Below are 27621 nucleotides of genomic sequence, written 5' to 3'. Positions count from 1 at the left end.
AAAGTAGCTGCAATGCTGTCACTATTCCTCTGTCAGCAGTACTGTCACCACCAGGGTCACAATCACTGAAATCCTCTCATTTACCCTGCATCCCTCCCAACAGAGGGTCTTGGCTGTTTATTTGGAGACACAGATGTCTTTTGAGAATCTGGTGAGAGCTGGGGCATGCATACAAGTTTGCACATAATACCTCCCGAGGCTTTGGGACGCCTGAAATCCATCCAGGTCCCTCACACGTCTGCCTTACCCATAGCTGGGTAGCTTAACAGCAGGCCTGTAGAAAGACATCGTGAGTGGTTTAGTGATCAAGAGGGAAACTTTGGCAATTAAAAACAAAATTCAAATGGTGGAGTGAGGTGATTGGAAGTAAAATCTGTTTTAAATAAAACTGTAGATTAATGCCTCAACTGTAATCCTTTATAGGTCGTATTTGTTACAACTCAGTAATGAACATTTTGTCCAAGATGTTGGGACTCATGAACGTTATAAAGGAGCAATATAAAATGCAACTACTTCTGCTGTTAAGCACATGAGTCCATTAAGAGAGACTAGGCTATCACTTTTCAGATCACAGGTGACAAATGTCATGTCTGCAGTCAGTTTCACTGAATCAAGTTAAAAAATAAACAACGTGGCTAATTCTTATTCCTTTGTTCCCACCCTTAAATGGGAAGGAATATACTCAGAGTATGCAGAAGACAGAACAACTGCTTTCCCCACTCCTGCTCAGTAACTGCCTCTGCAGGCTACGGTGTTTGTGGTCAATACACAAAACTGGGTTAGGTTTTAGGTGCCCTGTAAAAACATTTGCCTGCCCAAGAGCCACTACGGAGGATAATCTAAAACTCTGATTTTCCAAAATGAAGAATAAGTTATGGCTTTGACTTCTCCAGACATACCAAAACTCATTTCAAGCCTCAAAAATAAAACGCTGGTAGAGAAAGGACACCATCGCTTTCATGATGCCAAGTCCCCCACAAGTTTATTTTGATGAACCTCACAAGTTTCAAAGGGTAAGTCATTTCACTATTGGTTCTGATTTTTACCGTTTGCCAAACTAGTGTTAAAATAGTAGACAATCGGAAGGATATATTCAAGCACTAATGAGCCCTGCAACTTCAGGTCTCCCCACTCCTTGGATGGAAGCCAGCAGTCTGCCCTTAAACCATAAGCAATAAATCTAGGAGACTCTTTTTTCCTAATTTCCCAGTGATACCACATGGAATTCCCATTAAAGCACACACATGCAAACACACACACAATGACATACCAATTAAATCACTGTGTGATTCAGGCCAGGAAATAATTGTGTTTGCCAAGAAGTATTCAGCTTTGTTTTCATTTCCTTGAACAGCTAAAATGTCATTCTGAGAAGGAGTTCCAAAGAATGATATAAAAATGAAGTCTCACCGTCTTGGTCAATTTCAGATTTAGATAAGTGTCCCTTGTGGGTGAAGGAAGCAGTGCAGAGTTCCCAGGAATGAAGGTCTCCCTGCACCCCCTCTCCGAGGTCTCCTGGCATGATTGGTATAGAAAGGTAAATTAGAAAAAAAGCAAATTTGTGTGAGGCAGACAAGGCAAATGGAACAGCAGGCAGGAGCACACTTCCTCCCCGGCCAAGTGGCCTCAGTGGGTTCCTACCCCTCTCCATTGGGGCAGAGGAAAGCTAATGCCACTCACAACCTTCTAGGCCAGACAACAGGAAGAAATCAACGCACCTGTCCCCTTCACTGGGCTTCCCATGGAGAAATGTTTACAGAATCAAAGCAATATGATGGAAATAAATTAGAAGCCCATAAAACCTTTTTTAAAAAAAATGTTTTTATTGCTTTTAGAGTGAGAGGAACGGAGAGGGAGAGAGAGAAAGGAACATCGATGTGAGAGAGAAACATCAATTGTTTGCCTCCTGTAAACCCTCAACCTAGGTATGTGCCCTGACCGGGAGTCGAACCCACGACCTTTCAGTGCACAGGACGACACTCAACTAACTGAGCCACACCAGCCAGGGCAGCCTGTAACCTTTTGTCATGAAGTTAGGGTGACATAGAGACTTAAAAGATTAAAAGCAGTGATTAAGAATTTTAAAAAATAAAACAAAATATGGGAGGTCCAAAGGTTCTGGTTAAAATACTTTCAAACTAAGACTGAGGGGCTGTGTGGACATGGATCCAGGCAGTCAGAGCAGCAGCAGTGCTTTGTGGGGCCCAGAGCCAGTGCACTCACAGGTCCCTGAGGAGGAAAAGCCCCAGATGGGCAGGGCCGACCCAGGGCTCGGTGGGCAGGGAGCCGAGACGTGTACCGTGTTGTGTCTGCCACTCCCCCAACTGCCCACGAGGCGTGTGATATTCAGTGGTTCTCAAATAGCGGAGCCTAAGAGTGGGTTTTCAAGTTTCTAGAAAAGTTGTAGGCTTTTCTTTTGAAGGGGGCCTTTTTTATTTTTATAAATATAACAAATGTAAGGCAAAGGAAAGGCAAGAGGTGATGGGGGGAAAAGAAAAGAGCACACAAAGAGCCAAACGGAGGAGGGGGCCCTGGGTAGAGCAAAACAATTCATTTCAACTGGAGGAAGGCAACACGTGTGGTGCAAACGATGCTGAGATGGGGGATGAGACGTGGGAACCTGGGGGTCCCGTCTGCTGCTGCTTCCTTGGTTAAGTGTGTGGTGACACCATCGTCTAAGGTCAAGAGGAAAAGAGGGAGAATTGCCCGTTTGAAGAGAGAGGAACAAGTGTGAAATCTTCAGGTCAAAAAGCAAACTTACAGAGAAGTGTCTTGGGAAGTTTACCCATTGTTTACTCATGAAAAACCTCAGCTAATGCCCCAGAATTTATCAACAGATGTCTCAAGGCCTAGAAACATGCTTTACACTGGGAAGGCCATTTTGAGTGATTTGAGAGCTAAGCCTCTTCCAGGAGTTCACAAGTCCTTTTGGAAAACAAAGCTAAAAGACAAAAAATTAGAGTCCATAACACTATACCTTATAGAATGAATGTGCTAAGTTATGCAACTGAGCTCCGAGTGAAATAGGGTTTCAGAGAAGGGGCCATAAACAGAGGAAGGCTCATCAAGGACGTGTCTTCAGAGAAGAGGCAGGTCCCTCGCCCCTCGCCGGGCCCCAGGGGCGTCGTGTGTTGAGGTGGGGAGGGGAGGCCACTGTAAGGAGGTGCAAACTCAGGCAGCACCTGTGACATCTACACTGCCCACAAGGTACAAGTTCAATAAACGGCTGCGACCCCTTGGGATGATTCAGAGCCCTCCCCCTCAGCCAGAACAGGCACGTCCTGCAGCCCTGGAGTAACTGACCCAACACCCTATCCCTTCCATGCTCAACACCCCTACCCGGCTGGAAGCATGGGCATCACAGGGGTGGGGTGGATGGTGGGCTCAGTTTTGCGTAGGGTGCATCCTGGAGGCAGACAAGCCCTGAACAAAGTGGTCCTTACCGATGTGGGCACGAGCCTGACCTGGCAGGCAGGAGCTCAGGGGAAGGGTCTCTGATCCAGGCCGGGGTGGCAATGGGGCAGGCTGAGAGTGAGGAGAGAGGAAAGAGGCAATAAAACAGCAGCATCAAAGGATGAACCGAAAGGACCAGAGAGTTGAATCAAAGGCATGAGTCAGACCTCAGGGCCTGCAGACTGGAGGGGCCACTGATAAAACAGAAAAGTCCGGCTGGGGTCTCACTGCGCACATCCTCTTATTTTCAAGGTAGGCCAGCCTCCCTGCCCCGAATACAGACGGAAGGCATTTAGGGAAGAGGAAGGGGTGTCCCGAGCATCCTCCACTTCCAACTTGTATCTTATCTCCCCTTCAGGACAAAGAATGTCACCAACTTTTGGAATGAGTGCCACGGGGTCTCCAGGTGGACGTCTCCATCAGCATCTCTGCGGCCCCCCTGTCACGGCTGCACCCCTTGCCTTTCGGGTCTACACCTGCGGTAAACCAGCGCGTGCTCTCAGGTAGAGCTCCTAAATACAGGGAGGAAGAGCGCTCAGAAACAAAGGCCCTTTGTTAGCTTTTACCAACTTTTCATCAAAATTCCTGAAGATCAGGATCACTAAATACAATCTTTACAATCTGACATCGACACAAAAGGACAGATACTGTAGGATTCCTCTTATGAGGTGCCTAGCGTCGTCAGGTTCAGGGAGACAGACAGTGGGATAAAGGGGTAGAAGGGGTTGGGGAGGGGAGAGGGGGGAGGTGGTGTCTGAGTGCAGAGACGCAGTTTAGGAAGAAAGTTCTGGAGGTGGATGGTGGCGATGGTTGCACAGCTATGTGAATGCGCTTAATGCCACTGAACTCAACACTTAAAAGGGTTAAAATGGTAAACTGTATGTATATTATACCACAATTAAAGAAAAACAGGTTTTGAGCAGAAAAATAACAGTAATAAAACAGTGTTGTAGCCATGTCTGCAGGAAGAATCAGGAAGGTGGACAACTGGAGCTCAGGGGCCAGGGCTCCAACCACGGGCGTCCAGCTGGGTGGTGAGAAGGGGGGCGACGGTGGGAAGATGATGAAAGGACTTGTTGGAGAGGCATTTTTAAGAAAAAATGGCGGGACTTCGTGACAAATGTGAAATATTCCAAGGCAACTTGAGGGCTCCTATTTTGGGAACCTGGAAGATTAGTAATTTTACAGCAATAGAGAGAACACCGGGGAAGGAGAATCTTTTCTCTTTTAAGGGAGATGTAGAAAAAAACAGTGAGGGTGGGGTGACTACAGGGTATCTTCTAATACTGAATATTTTGGAAGTGTAGGTTAGAAGGCAGGAAGGCATGCAGGAAGGCAGACTACAGAACCTCAAGGACAGATGGGCTAACAGGAGGAATAAAGAAGAACGCAGGACCAGGAGTTGGGCTTTGTGAAGACTTACCCACAGTTAGGGTACATGAGGCGGGAACAGAAAAAGTGAGATTGACAAAACAAAAGAGGAAGCAGAAAAGGCCATTAGGCAAAGGAGAATGAAGTAAAATTAAAATAAAGAATTTAAAATAAAGAAAGAAAGAATATCAAATAGGTATAAGCAAAAGAATGTCAAGATGGATCTTTTCAACATGAAAACCACCTTTCTGATTATACAGATCCCTGAGCAAGCACTTATACTGATGGATCATTTAGAACAGCTCCTCCATATAAATTCCCAAGTCTTTGGCTGCTGTTCAGACTCATCCCTGGTTTCCCGTAAAAGTAGGAAGCATATTATAAGAACCGTCCAAACGAAATCTTTTCATATGTTTGGAAACTTAGAAAACAAGCTGACTGGCGCTGGAAAAGGCACTGAGACGACTTTCGGTTCACTGTCTGGGTTTAGTGCGCACGCATCACAGTAGCATCTGGAGGCAAAGCTACCCTCCCAGCTCAAGACCCTGGAATCTCCCAGGTCATGAAGAAGAAGACAGCACCCCAAGTCCCAGTGCTCCCCCATTTCTGCTCAGGGCTTTACAGTTTGAGCCACTGTTAAATTAGCAAAACCTTTCTGCAGTTTTTAAAACGATGCTATCTGAAGAATGTAGGGGCAACCAGCATTGAACTAATCACTAGTTTTAAGTCAGGTAATTTTTTTTTTTTAACCAAATACTTAACCAACTGGTCTAATAGCCTACATTCAAAATAACCAACAATTTCTCAGAACTCAAAGAAAAATAGACGTTCAAAAAAGATAAGCTTGCTCGGCTGGCATGGCTCAGCGGTTGAGCGTCGACCTAGGATCCAGGAGATGGAGGTCTGATTCCTCCTGGTCAGGGCACATGCCCTGGTTGTGGGCTCGATCCCCAGCAGGGGGCATGCAGGAGGCAGCCAATCAGTGACTCTCTCTCATCACTGATGTTTCTCTCTCTCTCTGTCCCTCCCCCTTCTTCTCTATGAAATCAATAAAATATACTTAAAGGGGAAAAAAAGATACGCTAGAACATTATTGGTATAACTCAAAGTTATCAAGTTAAATTTCAATTCAGGCAAATCATTTTTTATCCAAAGCTCATGCAAACTGTACATTTTTGCACAAGGCACAAATACAAACATTAATTTTCACACTATCATGCTTGGGATGTTATTCAACACCTGCCCACCCACAGCACTCACAGGCTGGTGGATCAATTTTGGCTTTGCAGCTCTAACAACCTTCTCTCCCAAAAGTAGGGGAATAAACAAAGCTGAAATGTGATCATCTCCGAAATTTGATTCATCTCTGAGAAGAGGCCTACAGGAATATTACACCTCTTGAGTTTATTTCCAGACACCCAGAGTAGCTCTAGAGAAGGCATATTTCAGGAAGCAGTAACTACTACACTGGTTAAATGCTTATCGCTAATGAACATTTATTGGGTAGTAACGGAGCTATGACCCTCATAACTTAACCACACTATACTCATGTCTTCCTGACGGTAAACTTCAATTCATAAACATAATTTCTAAGGGCATAAAAAAGAACTTAGGCAATCGCCAGTTTGAAAAGAACCATGTCATCTCAGAAGTTTCCCAATGTAGCAAATGCCTCCTTATCTCCTCTATAAAAGTTTGACACTCTTTTGAAATTCTCCCCATAAAAGTAGAACTCCATGGGCCAACATCCTAGTAGGCTGATATTAATGAAAGATTAACCTCATTTTCGTAGCAACAGTAAGCTTCTAGAAGGTTTGCCTCCCTAAGAAGAAAACAGACACTATCTGATGAGAGAAATACAGGTTCCACTGCAGACCTTTGGGCTCTCAGATCTGGACCATCATAATCTGACTGTGTCTACTAAGAGGGCATGGCATGGTAGCAAGAGCAGGAAAGACAGACCAGGGCTGTGGGACCCCGGCCCCAACACTTAGAGCCGAGAAAGCAGAAAAGTTTCTAAAGGGACACTTGGAGCCCTCACTCCTCCCTTCCCCACCCCCACCAAAACAACCATAAACTTTCAGCACCTCTGAAAGGCTTCAAGAGAGGCAGAAAGGAGACCATGTTGGTCTAGCCAAGGACCTTCGAATCAGTGCAATTTCTTTCTTTACAGTTTTATTAAAATATGCAAGCACAGTACTTATAAACAAAGGAGTCATTTCAGTTTTTGCTTGGAAAAATGGGAGCCAATACATTCCTTCTGGGAATTCAGGGTAAGAGCTTTGCAAAAACAGTGTCCAGATGTGCTTAAAAATTCAGTCTGTTCCTTCTTTTGGGGAGGAGTGGAGGGAGAAACAAAGGGCAAGAGAGACATTTTATTAAAAATGGAAAAGGTCATTGATTTTTCTTTGCTCTCATACTAACCTGGCCTCTGCTGACAAACCACACAGAGCACCTGAGGCAGGACCATTGAGGCGTCTCCGCCAAAGGCTGCAGGGGGCCCGGCCTGGCTGACCACAGGGCTGCCAGCCTGAGCCTCTGGCCTTCTCTAACTTCCAGAATGTCCTGAGTGGCAACTGGTTCCATCAGATGGTGACAAAATGGGGGAGAGCCTCTGAAAGCCAAAGATTCTCAAGAAAGATTCAAGTATTTTTGTATTTAAACAACTACCCTTGAGACAAACCTTCCCTTTTTAAAATTCCTTTTTAACTGAAATGTTTTGCCAACATCACATCGCAGTTTTAACCGGGAAGCTTTGCTGAGATTTGAAGCTTCCTCAACACAGTGATTTAATTCCCAGAGTCCTTTTATAACGTGTTCCTTCATTTTCAGAAGGGTAGATGCTGGCTCGAGGTACTGAAGGTAAATGAGTGTTTCAAACGAAGCATAAATAAGGGAGACAGAGAGGCAGGCATATATTATGAATAAAAAGATAATCCTAATAATAGTTTACATTATCACGAACCAAAGTTTATATGAGCAGCTAAGCCCCCTTTCAAAGTGGAGGGCAGCTGCTGGGAGGGCGGAGGAAAATGGTATGTCAAAAATGTGACCTACCTTCAAGTTTGTTTAACTCCGCTGTCAGCCACTGCTTCCTTCCGCCACCTTCCACTGGGATGGGGCGGGGGCGGGATCCTTTTTGAAGTGTTTTATTTGCAAAGGCAGGGAACTGTCTCAGTACTAGAAGAACCTCATCTCCGCTGTTCCCGGAAAATCCTGACAAAAGCCAAGTCACCCTCGTCCACCCCGAGGGTGAAAATGCTGATCTCATCAGAGAAGCAGCCCTGGGGACACCCTCTTACTTCCTCCCAGGAGTCAGAGGAGGATGTCCAGGATGAACAGTCTTGGTCCCTGGAGGCTGCCAGGAACCCTCTGGGAAGTAGGCTGGGGCTTGGAGGCTGTGCTACACCCAGATCTGCCAAGTCACTGAGATCCTCCGGGCATCACAGGCTCCTGGAAATACTGAACCCACACAAACGCCTTTAACCAAAAGCCCTACTGTGTGGAAGTTGGATATCTGTACTTAGTAGGGTGATCCAGCCCTTACTCACCAAGCGCCCAGGATGTGTGGAGTGCGGGGCCTGCTAGGCCATGGGGAAGAGCCTAAGAGTGACTGAGACAAGGGTGATGCACCCAGGGAAGTGACATTCAGGTGGGCGTGACATACGTGTTACTAGAGCGATGATGGGGTGAGTGGGCATCTTTTGGAAGTGACGGGCTTCACATTTCCAAATTAGAACACTGCAGCATCTCAAGCCACTTATTTGGAGTTAAATATTTCTATACCTATGGGGCAGGAGGCATATCAGGAACAGGAGAAACTGTCCCTTTTCACTTATCTCCTTTTTCAATTTCCATTGATATGAAGCTCATTTCAAGATGTTCTTACCAACAAGAGCTTTCTGCAAAGGTCGCAGCTTCAACCAGCCCAGGGCATAACAAGGGGCAGCAGCTCCAAGCCAGGAGGGGACTCCAAGCGCCTGTGCCCCTGCCCTCCCTCTCAGCCGCATGCCACAGTCTCACGCACGCCCCCGAAGCACATGATGCGTTCAGTGAGCCACCAGTTAATGGCACTGGGGAGGCCCTCAAAGGCTCTTGTGAGCATAAAGCACTAGCCATCACGTCCAGTGTTCTCCTGGCAGAGCACCATGAGCCACAGGCCACAGAGAGGGAGCCCCCAATCATGGGGTGCTGGTCAAGGTTCAGGGGAGGCCTTCGCAACCCAGCTTTACGGGGGTGAGAGTATTTCGAGTAGAAGCTGCACATCCCATACACATCTCCTCCGCTACTGCTGCAGGTGGAGGCGCTGGTTTACAACCGCCCGGTGCCTTCCCAGGGCAACCTGTCATCACTCCTGTCTAAGCTCAGAGCTTCCAGAGGGCGTGACCCATGGAGATAAGCCTCTTCATCAAGTCAGCCTTCTTGGGGGCCCTCAAGTTGCAGGCCCTTCTGGCCTCCAAATGGGTGACCTCTTCCTGAGCCCCTCACCCTCTCTTCCTCCTCTGGCCTGTGTCACAGACCGTTCTGGAGGTGACCATCTTCCTGACAGCCTATCGGGCATTCTTGTCTCCTCCTGACCATCAGAGGACGCCACTACAAGCCTTCACCTTATCTCCTTAAAGCACGTCTCTGCTTTATCTTCTCTCTCTACCCGGTCCCTTTATGGCCACCCACCCATGTATTCTAAGTGCAAGTCCTTTGTTTGTTGCAGAGGAAGGGGTTGCTTTTATTAGGCTTTTCCAGGGGACCCTCACCAGGAACCCACTAAAGCAACACCACTTTAACTGGGCAGGTGGCAATCACTCAGGATGACAGCTTCTGAACCCAGAGGGAAACCTGCAGGACAGCAATCCCTGGGTGAGGACTTGGGGTGTGTATGTAACATATTCTAAACTCTTTAGCTTTCCTAAGAAGAAGCTTGGTGCAAATGGGGGTGGGAGGAGTAACAAAGTTAATCTCTCAGCTCAGCAATTACCCACATGCAGATTACCTGCCAAAGAAACAATCTCTTATCTCTGATCAATTTTTATCTGCAGCTGCCTTTTTCCTGCCCCCACCACCACCTAGCACAAACCAAGTCCTCTTCGCAGTCGCTGACAGAGCAGTCCAGGCCTCCGGGACTGTCAACACCCCGATGTAATTCAGAGCTCTCAGGGAGTCTGAGGCAGTGCCCTTGTTTATGGATTCAGTGATTGATTGGGCCCTAAAAGCTCCTGGCCCAGAAGACTAAATGGGTTGAAATCAATCATTAACAGTAGTGTAATGTTAGAAAACAGGAGATGCGAGAGGGCCTTTGACCAGGTGAAAAAATGCACAGGAAATGCAAAAGATGGAAGCAGATACACACTCTGGGCAGCTCTGAGTAAACAGGCAAATCAACAGTGACCAGCAGAGCCAACAGACTCACTGCAAAAATAAAGCAATCTATGTACAAATTTTTTAAAAATTCAAATCTATATGGAGGACAAATACTTTGCTGTTATTAAAAAATATCTGCAAAAAAGACCACAGGTGAACCTTTCTCAAGAGAGATCAGAAGCAGACACCCAGGTGCAAGAGGAAGAGTCTGGGTGGAAAGCGAAGTTCTCAACTCAATAAGGAGATGGAATGGGTAGGAGAGAAAAATTATACCCGCTGAACTAAAGGTTCTAGTTATCTCAATAAAACTAACTGGTAAATTCTTAAGAGTAATTCTAGTCTGACCCACTTTACAGGTAAAGAAACTGAGAGTGGGAAGGGTCACCTGCCCTGTCCACCGTTACACTCAGATGGTCTGCAATGCCCCCCTCTCTTACGTGGCACCGATATAAATGAGACAGTCTAACAAAATGGCTTCTACCCCAATATCCAGATTTATTAAAACTCCAGTAAAATATGAAAAATTTATATTCTATTTATGGGAAATGTGTGATCAATCCAAAATCGACCTTGGATAATATATATGTGGACAAAGGTTTGCTAGCCAAACTACTGGTACATAAAGAACTCCCATGAATACTTAGATTCATCTGTTTTCACAATGCGCTGTTAAGTTCAAAAGATCCACTCAATCAATATTCTTATTTTAAAACCTTGGTTTATTCCCTTAAACATCTGTCCTAATACTCTCTACTAAGCAACATTTCATCCACACCTTGCTTTAATACTACCAAATGTAAAAGCACTAAAACTTACTCAGAAGATAAATCACCAGGTAGAAAGATTCAGCCCTTCTCTAATAAATCCAAAATGAAACAAGTATGAGGTACCACCAAAATAACAGAGTAAATAAAAATTCAAAATGTCAGTATTTTTTAGGATGTGGGAAAATGAGCACTTATTCCTCTGGTAACAGACTGTCACTGATCACTAAGTAATTACTATGTGGTCAGGCATAGAGCTAAATATTTTAAAGACAATATCACACTTAGGTCTCAAGACAATCCTGGGAGATAAACTATTATTAACCCATTTTACAGATGAAATTTTCCCAGGTCATGAAAAAATAGTAGCAAATGATAGAGCCAGAATTTGTGGACCAAATTTGCCCTTTTCCCAAAACACAATTCTTCAAAGGCCTGACCATCTTTATACAGGGCAAGCTGGTAAACACACAGTAAGAGCTACAAAACCTTTGCTCCACTTTGGGGAATACCTGCCAAGGAAACAAACCAACATGGTGAGGTTCCGGAACGGGCAGAAAACCAATCTGTGTGAAGATTTCACAGCAGCTTTACAACAGCAATAATCTGGAAACAGCCCAAGCGCTTCATCAATGGGCAGAAAGGGCTGGCAAAGGGGCAGAGGGAGAGTACACAACATGAAAATATCATGTGCCCAAAGTGGCAGGTCTCTGAACTACGTCAATACATGAAAATATCTTTGGAAAACAAATTGAAGTAAAAAATAACCACAACAAAAATACAGTGATTTCAACTCTACAGTAAGATGTATCTGTGTGTTCAAGAGTGGGAGAATCAGCATTTAATGCTCATTAAGCTTTTTTTTTTTTTTTTTTTTTTGCATTAGTTTGGAATTACCAATTTGTAAAGGGCACCACAAGGAAACCCCGCTTAAATATGCTATGATCCAGAATGCCCTTCTCTTCCTGATCCAAAAAGTGACGTTTTCATATAAAAATAAAATTGGCTCTACTAATTTGAAAGCCCTCTTCTTAGGCTTTCAAGTTAAGTCCTATTTTAAAACCAGATTAACAAAACCCCCTTAGTGATAAGCCCATAGCTCATGAAATTTTTTGTTAGCCATTTAGCAAATTTATTGAAGAAAAGTAAGTTTACAAATTGGGACATTATTTCTGTCACCTTTTCGGTTGCACTAATAAAAGGCCGCACTCTCAGAATCTCACTCTTTCATAATACACTGGGAAAAGGCAGACTATTGAAGATAAGGTGAGCCGTGGGGGTGGAGGTTTAAGAGGACCTCCCCATGAGCCAAGACAGAGGCCATGTGCTCAGAGCATAAACCGGGAGGTTTACGCCCAAGTGCCGTTTCTATAAGATCTCATTCCCCAAAGAGGAGGAGCTATGCCCACGCAGGTTCTTCATCACACTCTGGCCGGGTGGCAAGTGGCCCATCGCACCCTCAGTCAGACCACACCACCCCCCAACCCGTCTGTACATCGCTCCCCTGGGCCCTCCAATGGCTTCCTGTAGATCCTGTCACCTCAGGGGAACAGAAGCACAACTGAAGAGGACCTGAACTAACTGCTGCATCTTTTAAGACCAACGAGGTAGGGAAGCTGGGCGAGGAACTGGGCCAAAGCCGGTGCCCTCTGACTGTGCACTAGGGGAAGACAAGCAGATTCCTCCACTCTGCAAGGCTCTCCTCTGCCTGGGCAGGTCCCACGTCGGTCTTCATTCCAAGGTTCTTTTCCTCTGTCCTTACCAACCCACACGTCCTGCTTGTGTTCCCGTCTTGCCTAATACTTGAGATGACTTACTATTGTCTTCTAAGCACAAAGGACCACTGGGCTCAGTGTGCACCTGGCACAGAGCCAAAGCCTCCAGGATGGCAATGTCTGCCTCCAAGGGTGAGCTATCCAATATGGTAGCCTCTACCCATATGCAGCTACTCAAACTTAGATTAATTTGAATACATTAAATTCAGTTCCTCAGTTGTGCTAGCCACATTTCAGCCACAGCAATTAACAGTTACTGAGCTGGGCTGTGTAGGAAAAACACGTCCATCGTCACAGGAAGTTCTACTGGACAGCGCTGGTCTAAGAGAATTCAGCACCAGCCCACCTGCCTCTGCAATTCCAGGTGACATTTTCTCACAGCTGGACAACTCTTCCCAGCTGTCACCAGGCACCATCTGTCACCTCATCTGACACCTAAGTGGTAACTCAGTTTCACCCCGGCAGCATTTTTAATTCACATGTAGTAGGATGGATGTTTTTGGTGTACAGTTCCATGAGTTTACACATGTATGAATGTACAATTAAATGTGTAAATATATGCAATTGTGCATCCACCACTACAATCAGCATAGAGAACAGTTCCATGATCCCCAGAAATTCCCTAGTACTGTCCCTTTGTAGTCAAACCTGGCCTCCAACCCCCAAAACCCTGGCAACCACTAATCTGGCAGCTTTTAAAAAACACAGATTCCTGGCCTTCCCCTGGAAATCCCACTTAAGCAGGTCTAGGGTGAGGACCGGAATCTCCACTCACCCACCCCCACCCAAGAATGTTCCTCAGGTGATTCTGGTAATCAGCCAGGTCTGGGAACCTCTGGGGTAAGTGCCTAATCCTAGTTTAATTTAATTATGTGCAAAGCACTCTCTGGTATCTAGTCTTGCTCTCTTCCCACCCCCATGAGTTGCTTTGTTGCACATGGCAGAAGTCCATCTCAGGCTGGGGGCACGGAAGGCAGGGCAAGCCTGACCGCTGGGGGCATGGGCAGGGTAAGAGCTCTGGCTCTGGTTTCTGGCGGAGAAAGGCCTCTCTAAGTCACGTGGCCTCCCATCCTAATCCTTTCCTGGCTCTTTGTGCCATGGACTCCTCATCTGAAAAAAAGGAACCACATCAGAAATAACTGCCTACCTCCAAGGTTCACTGGGAAGCGATGATTTAGATAAACACACTCAATGGCATGGGGCAGCCAGGTACCCTGTCCTGGATATGTCACCACCATACCGGGTTGCCTCTGGATGGCCCTCTCCTCACTCTGTTTACTTGATAGATGCAGGAGATCAAGACTCAAATTACAACAAAATTGCAGCCTTAAAAAAAAATCAAAATGTTTTTTCCTCTGAAATTCGTGATCCCAAGGGCAAGGGACCAAATGCCATTTTTTAAAGGGGACTCTGGAAGAGTTGGCATCATCTCAGAAAGCCTCCTCTGCTCAGAGAGTAAACAATTACAAAGAGGGTCCACACTTGAGTGTAACCATTCTCTACCCCCCCCCCCCAGCTCCTGCTCTGCTGAGGATTCCTGAAAAACGGACATTTAAGATGATCAAAGGAAAAGTATGGCCAACATAAGAAATGCTATCGTTTAACATCACATGTTTATTTAGCCCCACCAAGCCAAAGAGAGAAGATTGTTTGAAAGGGAGAGAATGCCTGCTTAATCAAGTAAAAATGCATTCATTACTATGCTATTCAACTTGGCTTTCCTGAAATCAGACACTTTGCCCCTAGACCATAAGATTGAAGCGATTTGAAATGAAAATATTTCCTGTCCACTGCTTGCCAGTTTCTAGCCCCAGAGTGATATAACAGATGACATCCAGTACAATAAATGCTTTTATTAACCATAAATTTGAGACTGCTTTAGGGATTTGAAGTGTTGGGTTTCATGCTGAAAAAAATGTAATGTTATCCACAGACCATCAGTGAGTAACAAAAACAGAGGCACAGGTTATGCTACTTTGATCAAATTATGCCCCCCCAAAATCGTCCTTTGCATTTAATATAGTAGTTGCATTCAGGGCATATCTTCTAGGAGCACCACAATAGTTTAATCATATGTCTTGGAGAGTTTAATGGAAATTCATCCTGAGCGCAGATTTATAGAACCAGCAGCTTCTGTTAAACAGAAAGGAAATTGAAAAGTCTTATGACGCTACGTGAGCTGAGAAATTCAAATACTAAAATGGGACCCCTAAATCAGGGTTTCTCACCTCAGCACGATTAACAAAATGGGCCAGATAGTTCTTTATTGGAGAGGGCCAACTTGTGCACTGTAGGATGTTTACCAACATCCCTGGTCCACTAAATGCCAGTAGCATCTGCCTCTCCCAGTTGTGACAACGGAAAATATCTCCAGAGATTCCCCAAACCACCCCCAATTGAGAACTACTGCTCTAAGTCAAATTTCAGGCCCTGTTTAGCAAATGCTGTCTGATTTCTCTTTATCCATAGACAATGTCAGAGCAGGAGGGGTCTCGCAGCCTCCGGCTCTCTGCCTCCGTGCCTCCCCTGTACAGAAATGCTTAGCTCCCCTCCCCCCCACCCTGTGATTTCTGAAATCAAAGGCACTGTGCACTTTCACCAAAACCATGGGGAGTAGAGCCATGGAAACAAGAACTTTCTTTCCTATGACTAGAGCAAACTAGGTGAAGCAAAGGCAACGTGCACCCCCTCCGAGGCCCACCCTGGCCCAGCCTTTGTGTCGGGCGTGCATTCCAGCACTGGGGCCCGGCCCACTGGGCTGGGCTGCCCTGCATCCCTGCCAGCATCCAGAGCACTGCTTTCTGGCCTTTCACTGTCAGGCCACAGAGGGGACTGGGGACTCGGTGCCAGAAAAGAAAATGAAAAGCGAAGTTGAACCTCTGTGGTCCATTCTCTGGATGCTGAATGTCCCACTATTACATCTCGGCATGACATTTCACGGCCAGCAGGGAAGGAGGCCCGGCCCTGAAAGCTGAACAAACGGGGGAGCTCGCAGGCCCGCCTCTGCCCTCGCAGTCTCCCTGGACTTATGAATAAAAGATGGAGGTTTTGTCTCTGTCGTTTCCCTGGTACCCTGTAGGAATAACAACTTGTCGCTTTTTGACGTTTTAACTTACTTTGAAAAATAACCAATATTAACTTTACATGTCTTGGCCCTTAAATCTGGGGTAGGGACAAATAAAAGAAAGAAAAGCCATGTAATTAGGTAGAAGGTGGTAATTCAAGTTAAACTAATGAAACTGTCTGTAAGGGACTCTAATAAAATAATTTAGGCAATACGCAATCACAGAACTAAAAGGCTGGAAACTGACTTCGAGGACATGTTTTGAGTGAAGTGGCCTTTACTGGAAATAAAGTTCAATGTTTTCTTAGCACAAAGGAAAGAAATGGCTGAATTTTGGTGTGAGGAAGCACTCAACCGTAAACCTGCCCCAGCCAAATAGATGTTTTAATAGGGGCTCATTCCCAGTCGCTGAGGGCAACATCTACCACTGTTTGCAACAAGCTCATGTGAATAGCAAAAGCCTAAAGCATTCTTGAGACACAGCACTCTTCATTTGGAGAGAGCAATGTTAATTTCAAATAGTCTCTAATGGAAGATATTATATTACAGGACAGCACAAATGACACCCTGCACCTTCTTTGGACCCTCAGTAAAGGAAAAGGGAAGCCTTAATGTAAAGCACTGGTTTTTTTTTAACAAAAAAAAAAAAAAGACAACACAAGACTAAACTGGGTCACACCATTAGAAAGGTCTCTGTGTACAACAATTTCAAGTTGAAAAGCCAAATTTTGCTCATCACTAAAAATGCATCTATATTTTTTACCTATTGATACCTAAAAAACAACCACCTCACAGTCTCACCTCTAGAAGGATCTTGCCCAAATATTTAACGTGACCCTAATCATGAGGAAACAACCAGAAATCCAAACTGTGGGACTGTCTACACAAATGACCTGCACTCTTCAGAATGTGTTTGTTATAAAGGACCCAAAAAACCAGTGAAGGAACTGTTCTAGACTAAAGCAGACCAGTCATCTAAAAGTAATGAGTGGCCCTGGCCAGTGTGGCTCAGTTGGTTGGAGTGTCATCCCACGCACCGGAGTTTCTCAGGTTTGATCCCCGGTCAGGGCATGTACAGGGGCAACCAATCGATGTTTCTCTCTCTCTCTGTTTCTCTTTCTCCACCCCCCCCCCAAAAATCAGTAAAAACATATCCTCAGATAAGGATTTACAAAAAAGGTAGCGAGCGACCCTGTCTGAATGGAGTGTGATTCAAAAAGAAACTGTGAAGAGGGGGGCATTAGAACAACCGAGGTATGTGAGAACCGGTGACTCTAGGCAAAAGGGAAACAGATATTCATTTTGCTGTTCTTTCAATTTTTTTATAGGTTTGAAAATTTTCAGAATATAGGCAGTACAGTAGAGAAACAGTACAGTAAGGAGAAGCCCCAGGTAGAGGTGAGTGGCTGGCTACCTGGTGGTCTGAGTGGGGGCAGGGCAGCAACAACTTCATCTTGCAGTTTAGTTTCAGAAAATGCATGCCCAAAAATATTACTAATATTTTTTCAAGGAAAATTATATAAAGTCTTAATCTAGAATAGACCTAGGATGCAAATAAATATAAAAACAGAACATTCACTTAACTGGGCAGCAGGAGGGTGGGGGGTAAGATGTACACACAGGAGACATCTAAGACATCCATGTTTTACTGCTTTCAAAAAAGTCATAGGTGCCTTTAAAATATCCTTTATGCCTTTGCCTAAAACTCTTCTGCCACTTATCATTTTCTTTCTACTCTTATCAGAATTCCTACTAATATGAAAACTTTTTAGAATAGCTCTTTAAAACTTCCCTGCCTTCCACCCAAACTCTCCCCAGTTATCCAACCCCATCATTTTTTTAAATGAGATAAAAGCAATGATTACAGTAGTCTGGATCAACTCAAAAACTATGCCCTTAAAAAAAAAAAAAAAGTGTGGCCCTTTAAGTAAAAGGAAGAAAGTTAAGTAGATGGGAAATGTGTTCAAGTGAAAAGATACGGGATAGGATTTCTGTCTCTCCAGGACTTCAAAACCCAGGGAGGAGAGCAATGAGAGAAGCAGCCTTAGGGGGGACCTGGGTGACAGTCACCTTGGGCTCACAGGACAATGGGAACCGACCCGCTCTTGCCGCCCTGAAGCAGTTTTTGGGCAGCACAACCAGATGTTACATTTTCTCTGCTTGATTTCAGTAAAACTCCATGACCTCTTTCCCAAATTAAAAAGGCAATGCTATTTTTTTAAACCACAGGAGCTATCTTTAGTGAAGCCTTCTAAGGATTTCATTAATTCATAGCCAGCCAACCAGGACTTTTCCCACAGTCTCCCACAAAAAGCCCGGGAAGTCACTGATTGCTTGGCTGGATCTGAATATGAGCAGAGGTAAGATCAGAAATATCTAGTTCCTCCCACAGGGAGGCAAGGCATGGAAATCAAAGCCAGGCAAAAACTCATTACCACAGCTGGCCAGCAAACCCACAGCCCCGGAAAGAAGGCAAAGAGCATCTTTGATTCTGGATGGACCGTCAAGCAACTTCAGAAAATGAAACGCATTCACAACCAGAGGGGACTGAAACAAAATGAGAACAGTGTTCATACCCACTGAGGGCTGCTGCTAGGGAGGGAGAGTCATTTCATTCCCATGGTTTCAATACAGTCCCGAGCCAGGATGCTTAGTTAGTGCTCAGCAGTAACTTTTCACATTTTTTTCTCATGCACAGTGCAGCATAATCTGGACAGTCCAAATATCCTCTTCAAGCAACCGACAACTTGCAAAGTACAATCCCATCCAATGCCGCCTCTATTATTCCCTGGTAGCCCATCCTGCAGCCCAGCAGCTGGCCAGTGTGGGGGCACACAGTACCAATAATCTGTGGTGTGAATGAGTAAGTGGAGCATATTTTTATGTTACTCAGCTCCTGATGCCACATGATGCACCAATGTTAACAAAACGTAAGTAACTACAACTTCGGAGGCAATTTTTATTATAATTGCTTGCCTTACATGTCACCTCCTCACAGAAGCCACCCGAGATCACCCACTTGTGCAGCCATCGCTCTCATCAGCCCATTTTAATTCCCTGCAGAGCACTTAGTCATTCAGGAAACTCGGTGCCTGCCACTGATCTTGTGAGGCAGCAGGAAACAAAACAGATAAAGGCCCTGCTCTCAAGGAGCTGACACTGCAGTGGGGGAGACAGACAGACAGACAAGAAAACACTATGTGTCTCACGGCAAGAAGTTCTGCGGAGAAAAAGTGAGGAGAAGAAGACAGTCATCTGGTATTTTGCGATACTAATCAGGCCTAGCACAGAGAAAGCACCAAGTCCTCGCTGAACGAAAGAATGGTCACAACAGGTCATTTTTAACAAGCCATTCACATGCTGGAGATGCCTTCCAAGCCTCACGATTCCTAACGGGCACATGCAGGCAAAATTCAAGGCACCCTATTATCTCGTCCCAACCTCCAGCTGCCCTGTCCCCACCCCCTCCAATGAGCCACCCTCCTCCAGCTTCGTCCACACCTTTCTTTCTGCATAAACTGTCACCCCACCTCCTGGTTCCACTGGCCGAGGGGCCCTGCTCAACACCCCCTCGGTGAGACCTGCCTTCTTCAGCCATCCTGACCCCTTCCTCTAAGCTTCCTCCACATCACCCAAAAAAGTCGCTTCTTCATACACAAATCAAGTTTCCGCTGCTGCTCCACCGCATCACTGCGGACAGCTGGACACATCCTCACTGGGTCTGGAAGCGTGACGGGGAGGCTCTGACAACCAAATGCGGGCCTTGCAGCACAGGTGCGATTCACATGGGGGGCCGAGGGGTGGTGTGGAAAAGCCTCACAGAGAAAGGCGCGCCTCCACCAAAGCGGGGGGAAATGAGGCAAGGCGAGCAAGAAGACCGAGTTACTGGGGACCAAGTGAGAAACAGACCAAGACGCCAGAGCTCCAAAGGTGGACGCCAAGCGGCACCTCAGGCACTGGCTCCCCTTTACTGCAGAACCACGCCACCATCTGACACAGAATATCTGCTCAAAAGACAGCCTCTTGCCTCCTCAGGCCAAATAAATCTTTTTCAACTTCAGATATTGAACAGTTACAATAAATCCTAACTTGTGAGTGCCTGTGCCCCACCCAGAGCAAATGGGCCCACTGCAGAGGAAGATGACCATAGACTGTCACTCAACAGGGGCCACGCTGGCTGACTGCTCCTGCATTTGGTCTGGATTGTGTTGCATTCTCCTCAGATAAAAGGAGGGCCGTTTCGGGAGAGGAGAAACCAGAAATCACCTGGACAGAATAAAATCACAGAGAAATTTCTAAACCATATGGCCTGTCTCGGGAAAATGCACCTCTTCGTTCCAAGGAAACCCTCCCTCTATCCCCATCAACCCTCCCATTCTTGAGTAAAACTGTCCATCTCGGAACAGAAGTCTGGGGCCATAGCCAGCATTTTTTTAAAGGGTTACCATTCAATAAAAGGGGGGGGGGGGACAAGTCTACAAAACTGACAAAACAGAACACTTGGAAAGACTCCTAGTTTTCAAGGGAATAAAGTACTTTTTAAACCTAAAAAAGTTATTTTTAAAGCCTAATCCCTTATGATTTCAAAAGGATTCATTTGGAGCATTCATTTAACGTGTGAGATGTAAATATTCATCTGAACATTTTAATTAATACTATCAACTTCCATTCCCTTTTCAAAGTTGCCCTTTCAATTTTATATGGCATTTCTGATAAGTTCAAGCAAGCTTCCCTACAAAGTAGTAATTTTTCATGAAAAGCCTCATGATTAATGTCTATTAGATAAGGTTTGGAATGAAGAAACGTGCAATAAAATTACAATTTGTTCAGCTTCCAACAATACTCGCCATCCACTGCCCTTTCAACTCGTAAGGTACCAGCCTTATGCAAATAAGACACTTACCATTAAGTTTACTATAAAACAAATGCTTCTGGAAAGTGCACAGTAGAGGTAGTTTTCATTTGCGCTATTAAATCAGACAATTTATAGGTCAACTTCCGCTTTAGAAGAGAATTACATGTGTGTTCACATCACGTCCTTATTTTGTCATCCATCTAGTGATTTGTTGAGGACAGCTGGTACCGATTAAGTCCCCCCTTTAAATGTTGTAGCCTTAATTAGCTACATCCACCTTCCCCCAACATTTCCAAACAAGGAACCAAAGAAAAGGGAAGCATTTTTATCACGGATACTTTGAACAATGGAGTTGTAAATGTTAAAATAATAGTCTCCATTAGAAACTAAGTAGTTATTCCCTTTTTAGGCCCCTTGATAAAAACAAGACACAGATGGAGTTCAAATTTTCAATCTTTGTTACTTAGGTAATTTTTTAATTGTTCAATTTTTAGTTTCCTGCCTGCTGTTATTAATTAAACCTTCTTTTAAGATACTGCTTGGGAAAGGATGAGGGCCAGTCTCCCTGGAGATATTCTTGGTATTATTTATGCTACAAACTTCCTACTTGGACTTCGGAGCACATGAGACCAAACAGACAGTCTGCAATTAGAGAATAAGCCAAGGACGATTTTCTACGAAGAGACACCATGGTCTTCCCAGACACTGAAGAGCTTCCAACTTACACAATGAGAAATTCAGTTGATCAAATAGTTTTAATTTGTCATCTGCAAATAAAACACACACTGCTTTGATTACAACTTAGGCTTCCCCTCTTTAAAGGAAAAAAAAAGTGCCCATTCATGCATTCGAGACTTCAAGTGTGAATTATGTCAGCAGGCTAAACTCTGAGCAAGGTAAGGAGTCATCTCAAGGATTCCCCCTTAGAGTTGTTTTCTTCTTAGAGACTTGCCCCAGCTTTAATCTGCAGTAAGACTATCTGTTTCAATAGGATGTGATCACTCCTGGGCTTGTGTCTTTTCAATCAGCCAGTGGCCCTGCGGGGTTTAGAGTGGCAGAGAGGAAGTGGCCTGTGGTTAAACAGAGGAAATACCAAGGCATTTTAATAGAGCAAATAGTCTCTTTACTTCCCACCGGGAAGAGCTTCAAAGGCCCCGAGCCCTGGAGGAGACAATGTGTTGCTGGGCCATCAGTTACCTAAACGTGTGTCAGGCCCATTCAGAACCACCCAGCAGCCAAGACAAACACTGCCCAGGAGGATATTGCTTCCCACCAGCTGAGCAAGTCAGGCTACCTGGAGATGGGGCCCACAGCACCAACACAGACAGCCCCCTCTGGGCCTGCTGAAACAGGGAACCCTCCAAATTTGGCACAGATGCAAAAGGGAAAAGGTTTCAGCTGCCAGGCTAGGGTGGCGAGAGAGAGAGGTCAGCTCCAAGGGAGCTGCCCCCACCCCAGCCTGTGAAACTTCTGGGGGTGCTGAGCTCCCACTTTAAAAATCGAGGGTGGGGGCCCAGGCTTCCAGAAGCCTAAAAACCCATCCATCAGAGGCAGATGCAGGAGTCAGTGAGGAGGAGTGAAAAGGACAATTAATTGTTGGTAGGGTGGCCCCAGCACAGCAGCAGCAGACATCTGCTGGGGCAGGGTATGTAAAAAGTTTAGGGACCAATGGGGGAAACGAGGGTTGGAAATGTTGAAAAGAAGAAAGAAAAAAAAAGGACACATTTTAGGCCAAATGAAGCTTGAAAAATATTCAACTTAAAATAAAGACTTAAAAAAGCATTAGCAGTTCTTTCCTTTGTTGGGAAGCTGTCTGTAAGGTTTGAACGGCTGAGAACATGATTTGGACCCTACTCTGCTCTTTCCTGAGACTGTTTTCCAGACAAGCCCAGCTGTTCTGGGGAGGAACCCAGTGGAAGTGTCGGGTCCCCCTCACTCCTGGCGTCTTCAACCCCAGGCCAGAGGCACCCACCCAAATCAGGGTGCCCTGCCCAGCTAGCTCCCCAGGTCCTCTCTCAGCCAACCTGACCCCTTTCATTGGCCAGGGCTCTGATCCTAAGTCCAGTGAAATAATTTAACATGAAACTCTGACTTTAAATTATTAGAATGTGGCTTCCCTCCCCTTTCTCCTGATCATGGAAGCCTGTCTCCTAAAACGATGTCTCTCATCCTTGAGAGAACATCAGGGGAATTTGTTAAAATGCCAATTCCTGGGCCCCACCTCACTCCCATCCTGGTCCCATTAGCCTAGAATCTGCATTTTAACAAGTTCCCAAGGCAATCCTGATACTGGAAGCCTCTGGATTCACATTGAGAAATCTTGTTTGGAAGTGGTTGCTATATCCCCGAGTTAATAACTAGCACAATGCCCCAGGCGCTGCAGGGGCTCGGGGTCGAGTGGGGAGAGGAGGGAGGGCTGCTCAAGAGAGATGGACAGGGGCCAGGAGGAGTCCCAATTAACACTGCAAAACAGGTCGGAAGAAGCATCACACTTATAAAAATGTCTCTCTGAGAAGCGTGTCAACCAGCGCTGAGTCACTTTTAACCAAGAATTCTGTAAGGGACAAAAAAGCATGTATAACACGGACAACATGGCCACAGGACAGGCAGACCAGATGCGGGCTTGGGAGCCATGAGCTGCAAGTGAATGAAAACGCATCCAATTCAGAATCAAATAAACATGCCTGGGCCCACAGCCAAGGAGAGTTCTCGGATTGGACTTTTATCAGGGACCTAAATTTTAACCAGCTGGAGCTTCTTCTTTTCCAAGTCCACCCTATTCCTTCCTACCTTTTGAGATGAAGTATTTGCCTTAAATGGGAAACTTGCACTTCACTGTAAAGATGATGCCAGCCTTCTAGCTTCCTGAATTCCTGAAGGCGTGCACATTTTGGGGGTAGAAATTGTGTTCCAGGATAACAGACCAGAGAAGGTGTACCCCATTTAGGTAGGAAGGTAAGCAATGCTCCTCTTCCACTACAGGAAAAGCAACTAGATAAAAACCTGTGCAAGTAGACTCCTAATTCTATGCTCCATAAACAGGCTCCCCAGACACCCAGCAAGACAAGGGGAAGAAAACTTCAGCACAAGTCATTGGCACAGTTACCCATCATAAACAAACCCATTCCACTGTCAAGAAGCATTGAGTTAAGACCCAGTGTCAATGAGGATGCAAAACTTCCCCTCTGGAAGTTTTACAAATTGTTACTTTTTGGGAAAACTGTTATTTATTACTCAAAAGAGCAACTTTACCTGGCAAGGGCCCTAAGAGGTTGTTATGGGTTTTTTTTAAAGTAGTTGAGGAAGTGTGCCCACAAATCATTTCTAAAACACTGAACTGTGTTCAAGATGGTATCGGCCCTTAATTGCGCCGCTAATAATGGGGAGGTTGTGAAATCTGACCACGTAAACCAGGCCGGCTCCTCTGAGAGCAGCCCTAAAGGGTGTGTTAGCAGAGCTGCCAAGGGAGGGTTGGCTGGCTGCAGTCACCTTGCAAGTCCTGGGAAAATACACATTCCTGCAGGGGTAAGAGTTTCTGGAACAAATGCTTCCTGGAGATCAAGGGGGTCATTCGCTCAGTTCCTCTCCAGCACCCAGATGCGCCCCTCCTTCAGGGCTCACTTCTCTACCCTACTGTCCCCCTCTGAGGTGCTGTGTGGCCTGGACCCGCGGCAAGTCCTCTCCTGTTTGCTTCACACATAGTGGACCCTTATTCTTATATGTTCACATAGCCCCAGCGAGACTATAAGCATCCTCAGAGCTAAGACCAACATCCATCTGTGGGCTGAACACCACTATCTGGTAGGAGACTTGGACATGAATCAAATACCCAAGTCACTGTACACCAGCACGTACTGGCCAGTCCTCTGACAGAGCAACTTCTGGAAGAACTTAGCTAGGGAGGTGGAAGCAGGGAAGGCTTCCCACAGGAAGTGATGCTGGAGCTGAGAGGGGAGGCTGAGGTGTAAAGAGAAGGAACACCAGCGGGAAGAGCATGTGATGCATAAGCCTGCTGTGGAGAGGACACGGGAGCCTGGTGCTCTGAACTCTCCCCCACTTCTTAAAATCTATCACTTAATACAGGATCTTGCAGGATGGCTGCAGGGTCTAATTCGGTTCAGCCGAGATTTATAGGGCTCCAGGCTCTGAGGCCACCGCGATGAAGTTAAGTGCCTGCCTAAAAAACTAGTCTGAAGACACAGATGTGAGCAAATGCAGATGATGTAGTCTGGTGAGAACCCAAGTGCAAGGACCTGCATGAAAAGACAAAACAAGGGGAATGGCGTTCTGGGACACCTTCTCTCTGAGGAGGCATCACCGAAGCTGAGTCGAGGGCCAAGCAGGGTCTCGGAGGAGTAAAAGGCATCCCAGGATCAGGGAAAAGCATGCCTTGGCAGCATAAAGGGCACAGGATTAGGAAGCAGAATGAGAGGGGCTGACGCTGGGAGGATGGGTGTGCAAGGCGGGTAGGCAAGCTGGGTCAGGGAAAGCTGGTGGCTCCATCACATACAGCGAAAGGCAAGTCCAAGAGGGAAGGATCCATGTATGGGGTTAGGAAGAGCCTGGAATCTGAGAAATGGCCCAGAGGCTCCGTGCTCATTCAAGGAAAGAGGCCCACATAAATGGGAGGCGACTGGGGGAAGGGCACCATTAATTCCGTGGGGGTGCAGGGTTAGGGGAAGAGAGCACATTCCCACAGGGAGAGAGAAAAAAACCCCAGGCTTGGCTCCCACGGCATTAAAACTTCACAAGTTCTGTGTACTGACACATGAAGCCACCTAAGCAATCGCAGAGGGACAGGAAGTTGGACTGATTCACCTATGCCGTCACATGAAATCCCGGAATAAAATGCCTGCGATGCTGTTACAATTATCCAAAAACCAACCTATCAGTCCAGGTCCAAAAAAATCTAGTAGGATCAACATGAGATAGCTTTTAAATCTGAAACTGGGAAAAAAAACACACAAAAAATCTCAAAAACTTGGTATCTTCTTATTATTTTTAAATAAAAAAACCAAGAACAGTGACATTTTGCTAAAATGGGAGAGTAAGAAAATGTGATGTTTCACTCAGATAGGATGGAGGTTTTATACTCACTACAGGGTGTGTGAGAGGGTGGGCTACAGTTGTCTCATTGTGCAGCTCTTGGGTTTAAAGCCATCCCAGCTGCCCGGCTCACACCTGGCCTTGCACAGTTTCTCCGAAGGTGGGGGCACAGGGGCTGGAGGCAGCAGCCTGCGCTGAGGCCCTTCAGAGCGCCCCAGAGGAGGTGCGTCCACGGTGCCCGAAGCCGCTGCCTCACACCCCCCCTCAGAGCGGCAGCGCTGGGGAAAGCAGGAAATCCCCACTTACTCCCATTCTCCAGGCTCGGGCACTGAGGCTCGCGGCTGCCCGGCGCAGAGCCAAGGTCAGGTCCGCGGCTGCCTGAGCACAAAGCCCGTGCGCCCTACACAGGCTGAAGGCTGCGAGTGCCCTGGTGCCCGCCAGCCCAGGCTCCCGCGGGAGGCTCGGGGCGGAGGGATGCAGTCCCCAGGTGCCCGGCCCGCCCCACCCCAGGCATCCGGGTGAGGACCCGGCCCGCCAGCGTCCCGGCGGCCCAGCCCCCCCCCCCCCCCCCCCCCCCCGCGCCCCGGCTGCGTCCGAGGAGCGCGCGGCTCCGTGGAGACGGCTCCCAGCCCGCGGCGGAAGCCCGAGCGCCTCTCCAGTCCCGTCTCGGGCACCTGACCGAGATGACAAACTCCTGCCTCCCTTTGGCGATGAAAAATATCCTCAGCTCGAGCTGAGGCGGGGAGCGGGGCGCGGGTGACCCGTGAGACCGGCCGTAGGTGAAGGGGTGAATGGGGAACCAAAACTTCCCAGCAAGTCAGAGCCGGGGTGGGGAGAGGGGAGTAAGACGGCCGGGACTCGCAGGAACAAAGCGCCCGCGAGAGGGGGGCGCATCCCTCCCCCGCGCCCCGGGTCCGCTCCGCCGCAGTCCCGCGGTCCGCAGAGCTGTGGACCAGAGGTCGGGGGGAAGACTCCCACTCCCGCTTTGGAAAGCGCCCCCACATCCGGACAGCTCGGAGGGTCGGTCCCAGCTCCCGGGCGCGCAGCCCTGAGGCGTTGGAGGTCCCGGGCCAGGAACAAAAGATGGGGCGCCCTTCTCCCACCCGCCGCCGGCGCGGGACCCCGGTCCGTGGCCGCGCCTCATTAGCAACACAAAGCCGGGGGTCTGGCGGCCCCTTTCATCCCGGCCGGGGCCGGCGGACGGGCGCCCCGGGAGGGAGAGAGAGGTCCGGGGATGCGAGGGATCCAGCCCCGCAGCGGAATCCGCAGGAAACAAGTCAGCGCGGGCTCCGCTGCCCGCGAGCACCTGTGCGCGGCCGCGACCGCCGCGCCCCGCACGCTTCTGGGGACCGCGAGGAACTCGCTGTCCTCTCCTTACCCTCCAGCCACAGGTGTCGGCGCCCCGCGTCCTGCCGGAGCCACCCGCGGCCACGGCCAGCTGCGAGCCGTTTAGACAGGCGTTGACAGTGAAGAAGACAGAGCAGAGCTGCAGCCACGGGGCCATGGCCGTGCGCTCGCCCACCCCGGCCCTGCTCTGCGCCCCGGCCGCCCGCAGCAAGCCAGCCCCGAGTGGGCGGTGGCGCCCGCGGCTGCGGCGGCGGAGTGGGCCGCACCACCGAGCATGCGCCGCGGGCCTGGCCCCGCCCCTTCTCTCCAGACCCCGCCCCCAGCCCGGGCTCCCTGGGTTTGGCCCCGCCCCTCCGGCCCAGCCCTCCTTCTTAGCCCCGCCCCGCCATCTAGGCCCCGCCCCCACGGCCACGCCCCAAGTTACCCGAGGAGAAGCTGGCAGCTGCAGTCTTTTCCCTCTCACCCGAGGTCTTTTTTTAATGCAAAGGATTTGTGCAAGTGATGCCCGCTCCCTTCTAAAACTCAGAAAAATGCAAAGAATATAATAATAATAGTTTTAATAATAATTTAACAAGCACCTACTCTTTG

At 47.3% G+C, this 27621-nt stretch overlaps 1 protein-coding gene across 2 annotated transcripts in view; it reads right to left on the bottom strand.

Annotated features, from left to right (window-relative positions):
* IL17RD (interleukin 17 receptor D) overlaps positions 1 to 27280 on the bottom strand; it is a 62405-nt gene extending 35125 nt beyond the window's left edge. For both annotated transcript variants that reach the window (XM_081159600.1, XM_081159601.1), the window contains exon 1: positions 27065 to 27280. In XM_081159600.1, the coding sequence (XP_081015726.1) occupies positions 27065 to 27190 (126 nt within the window). In that variant the 5' untranslated portion in view covers positions 27191 to 27280. The remainder of the gene's footprint in view (positions 1 to 27064) is intronic.
* Between the last annotated feature and the right edge of the window lie 341 nt (positions 27281 to 27621).

Source organism: Miniopterus schreibersii, assembly GCF_964146895.1.
Source record: "Miniopterus schreibersii genome assembly, chromosome: 15".
Lineage (NCBI taxonomy): Eukaryota > Metazoa > Chordata > Mammalia > Chiroptera > Miniopteridae > Miniopterus > Miniopterus schreibersii.
Note: the sequence above shows the minus strand (reverse complement) of the source record. Positions and strands in the feature narration are given on the sequence as shown.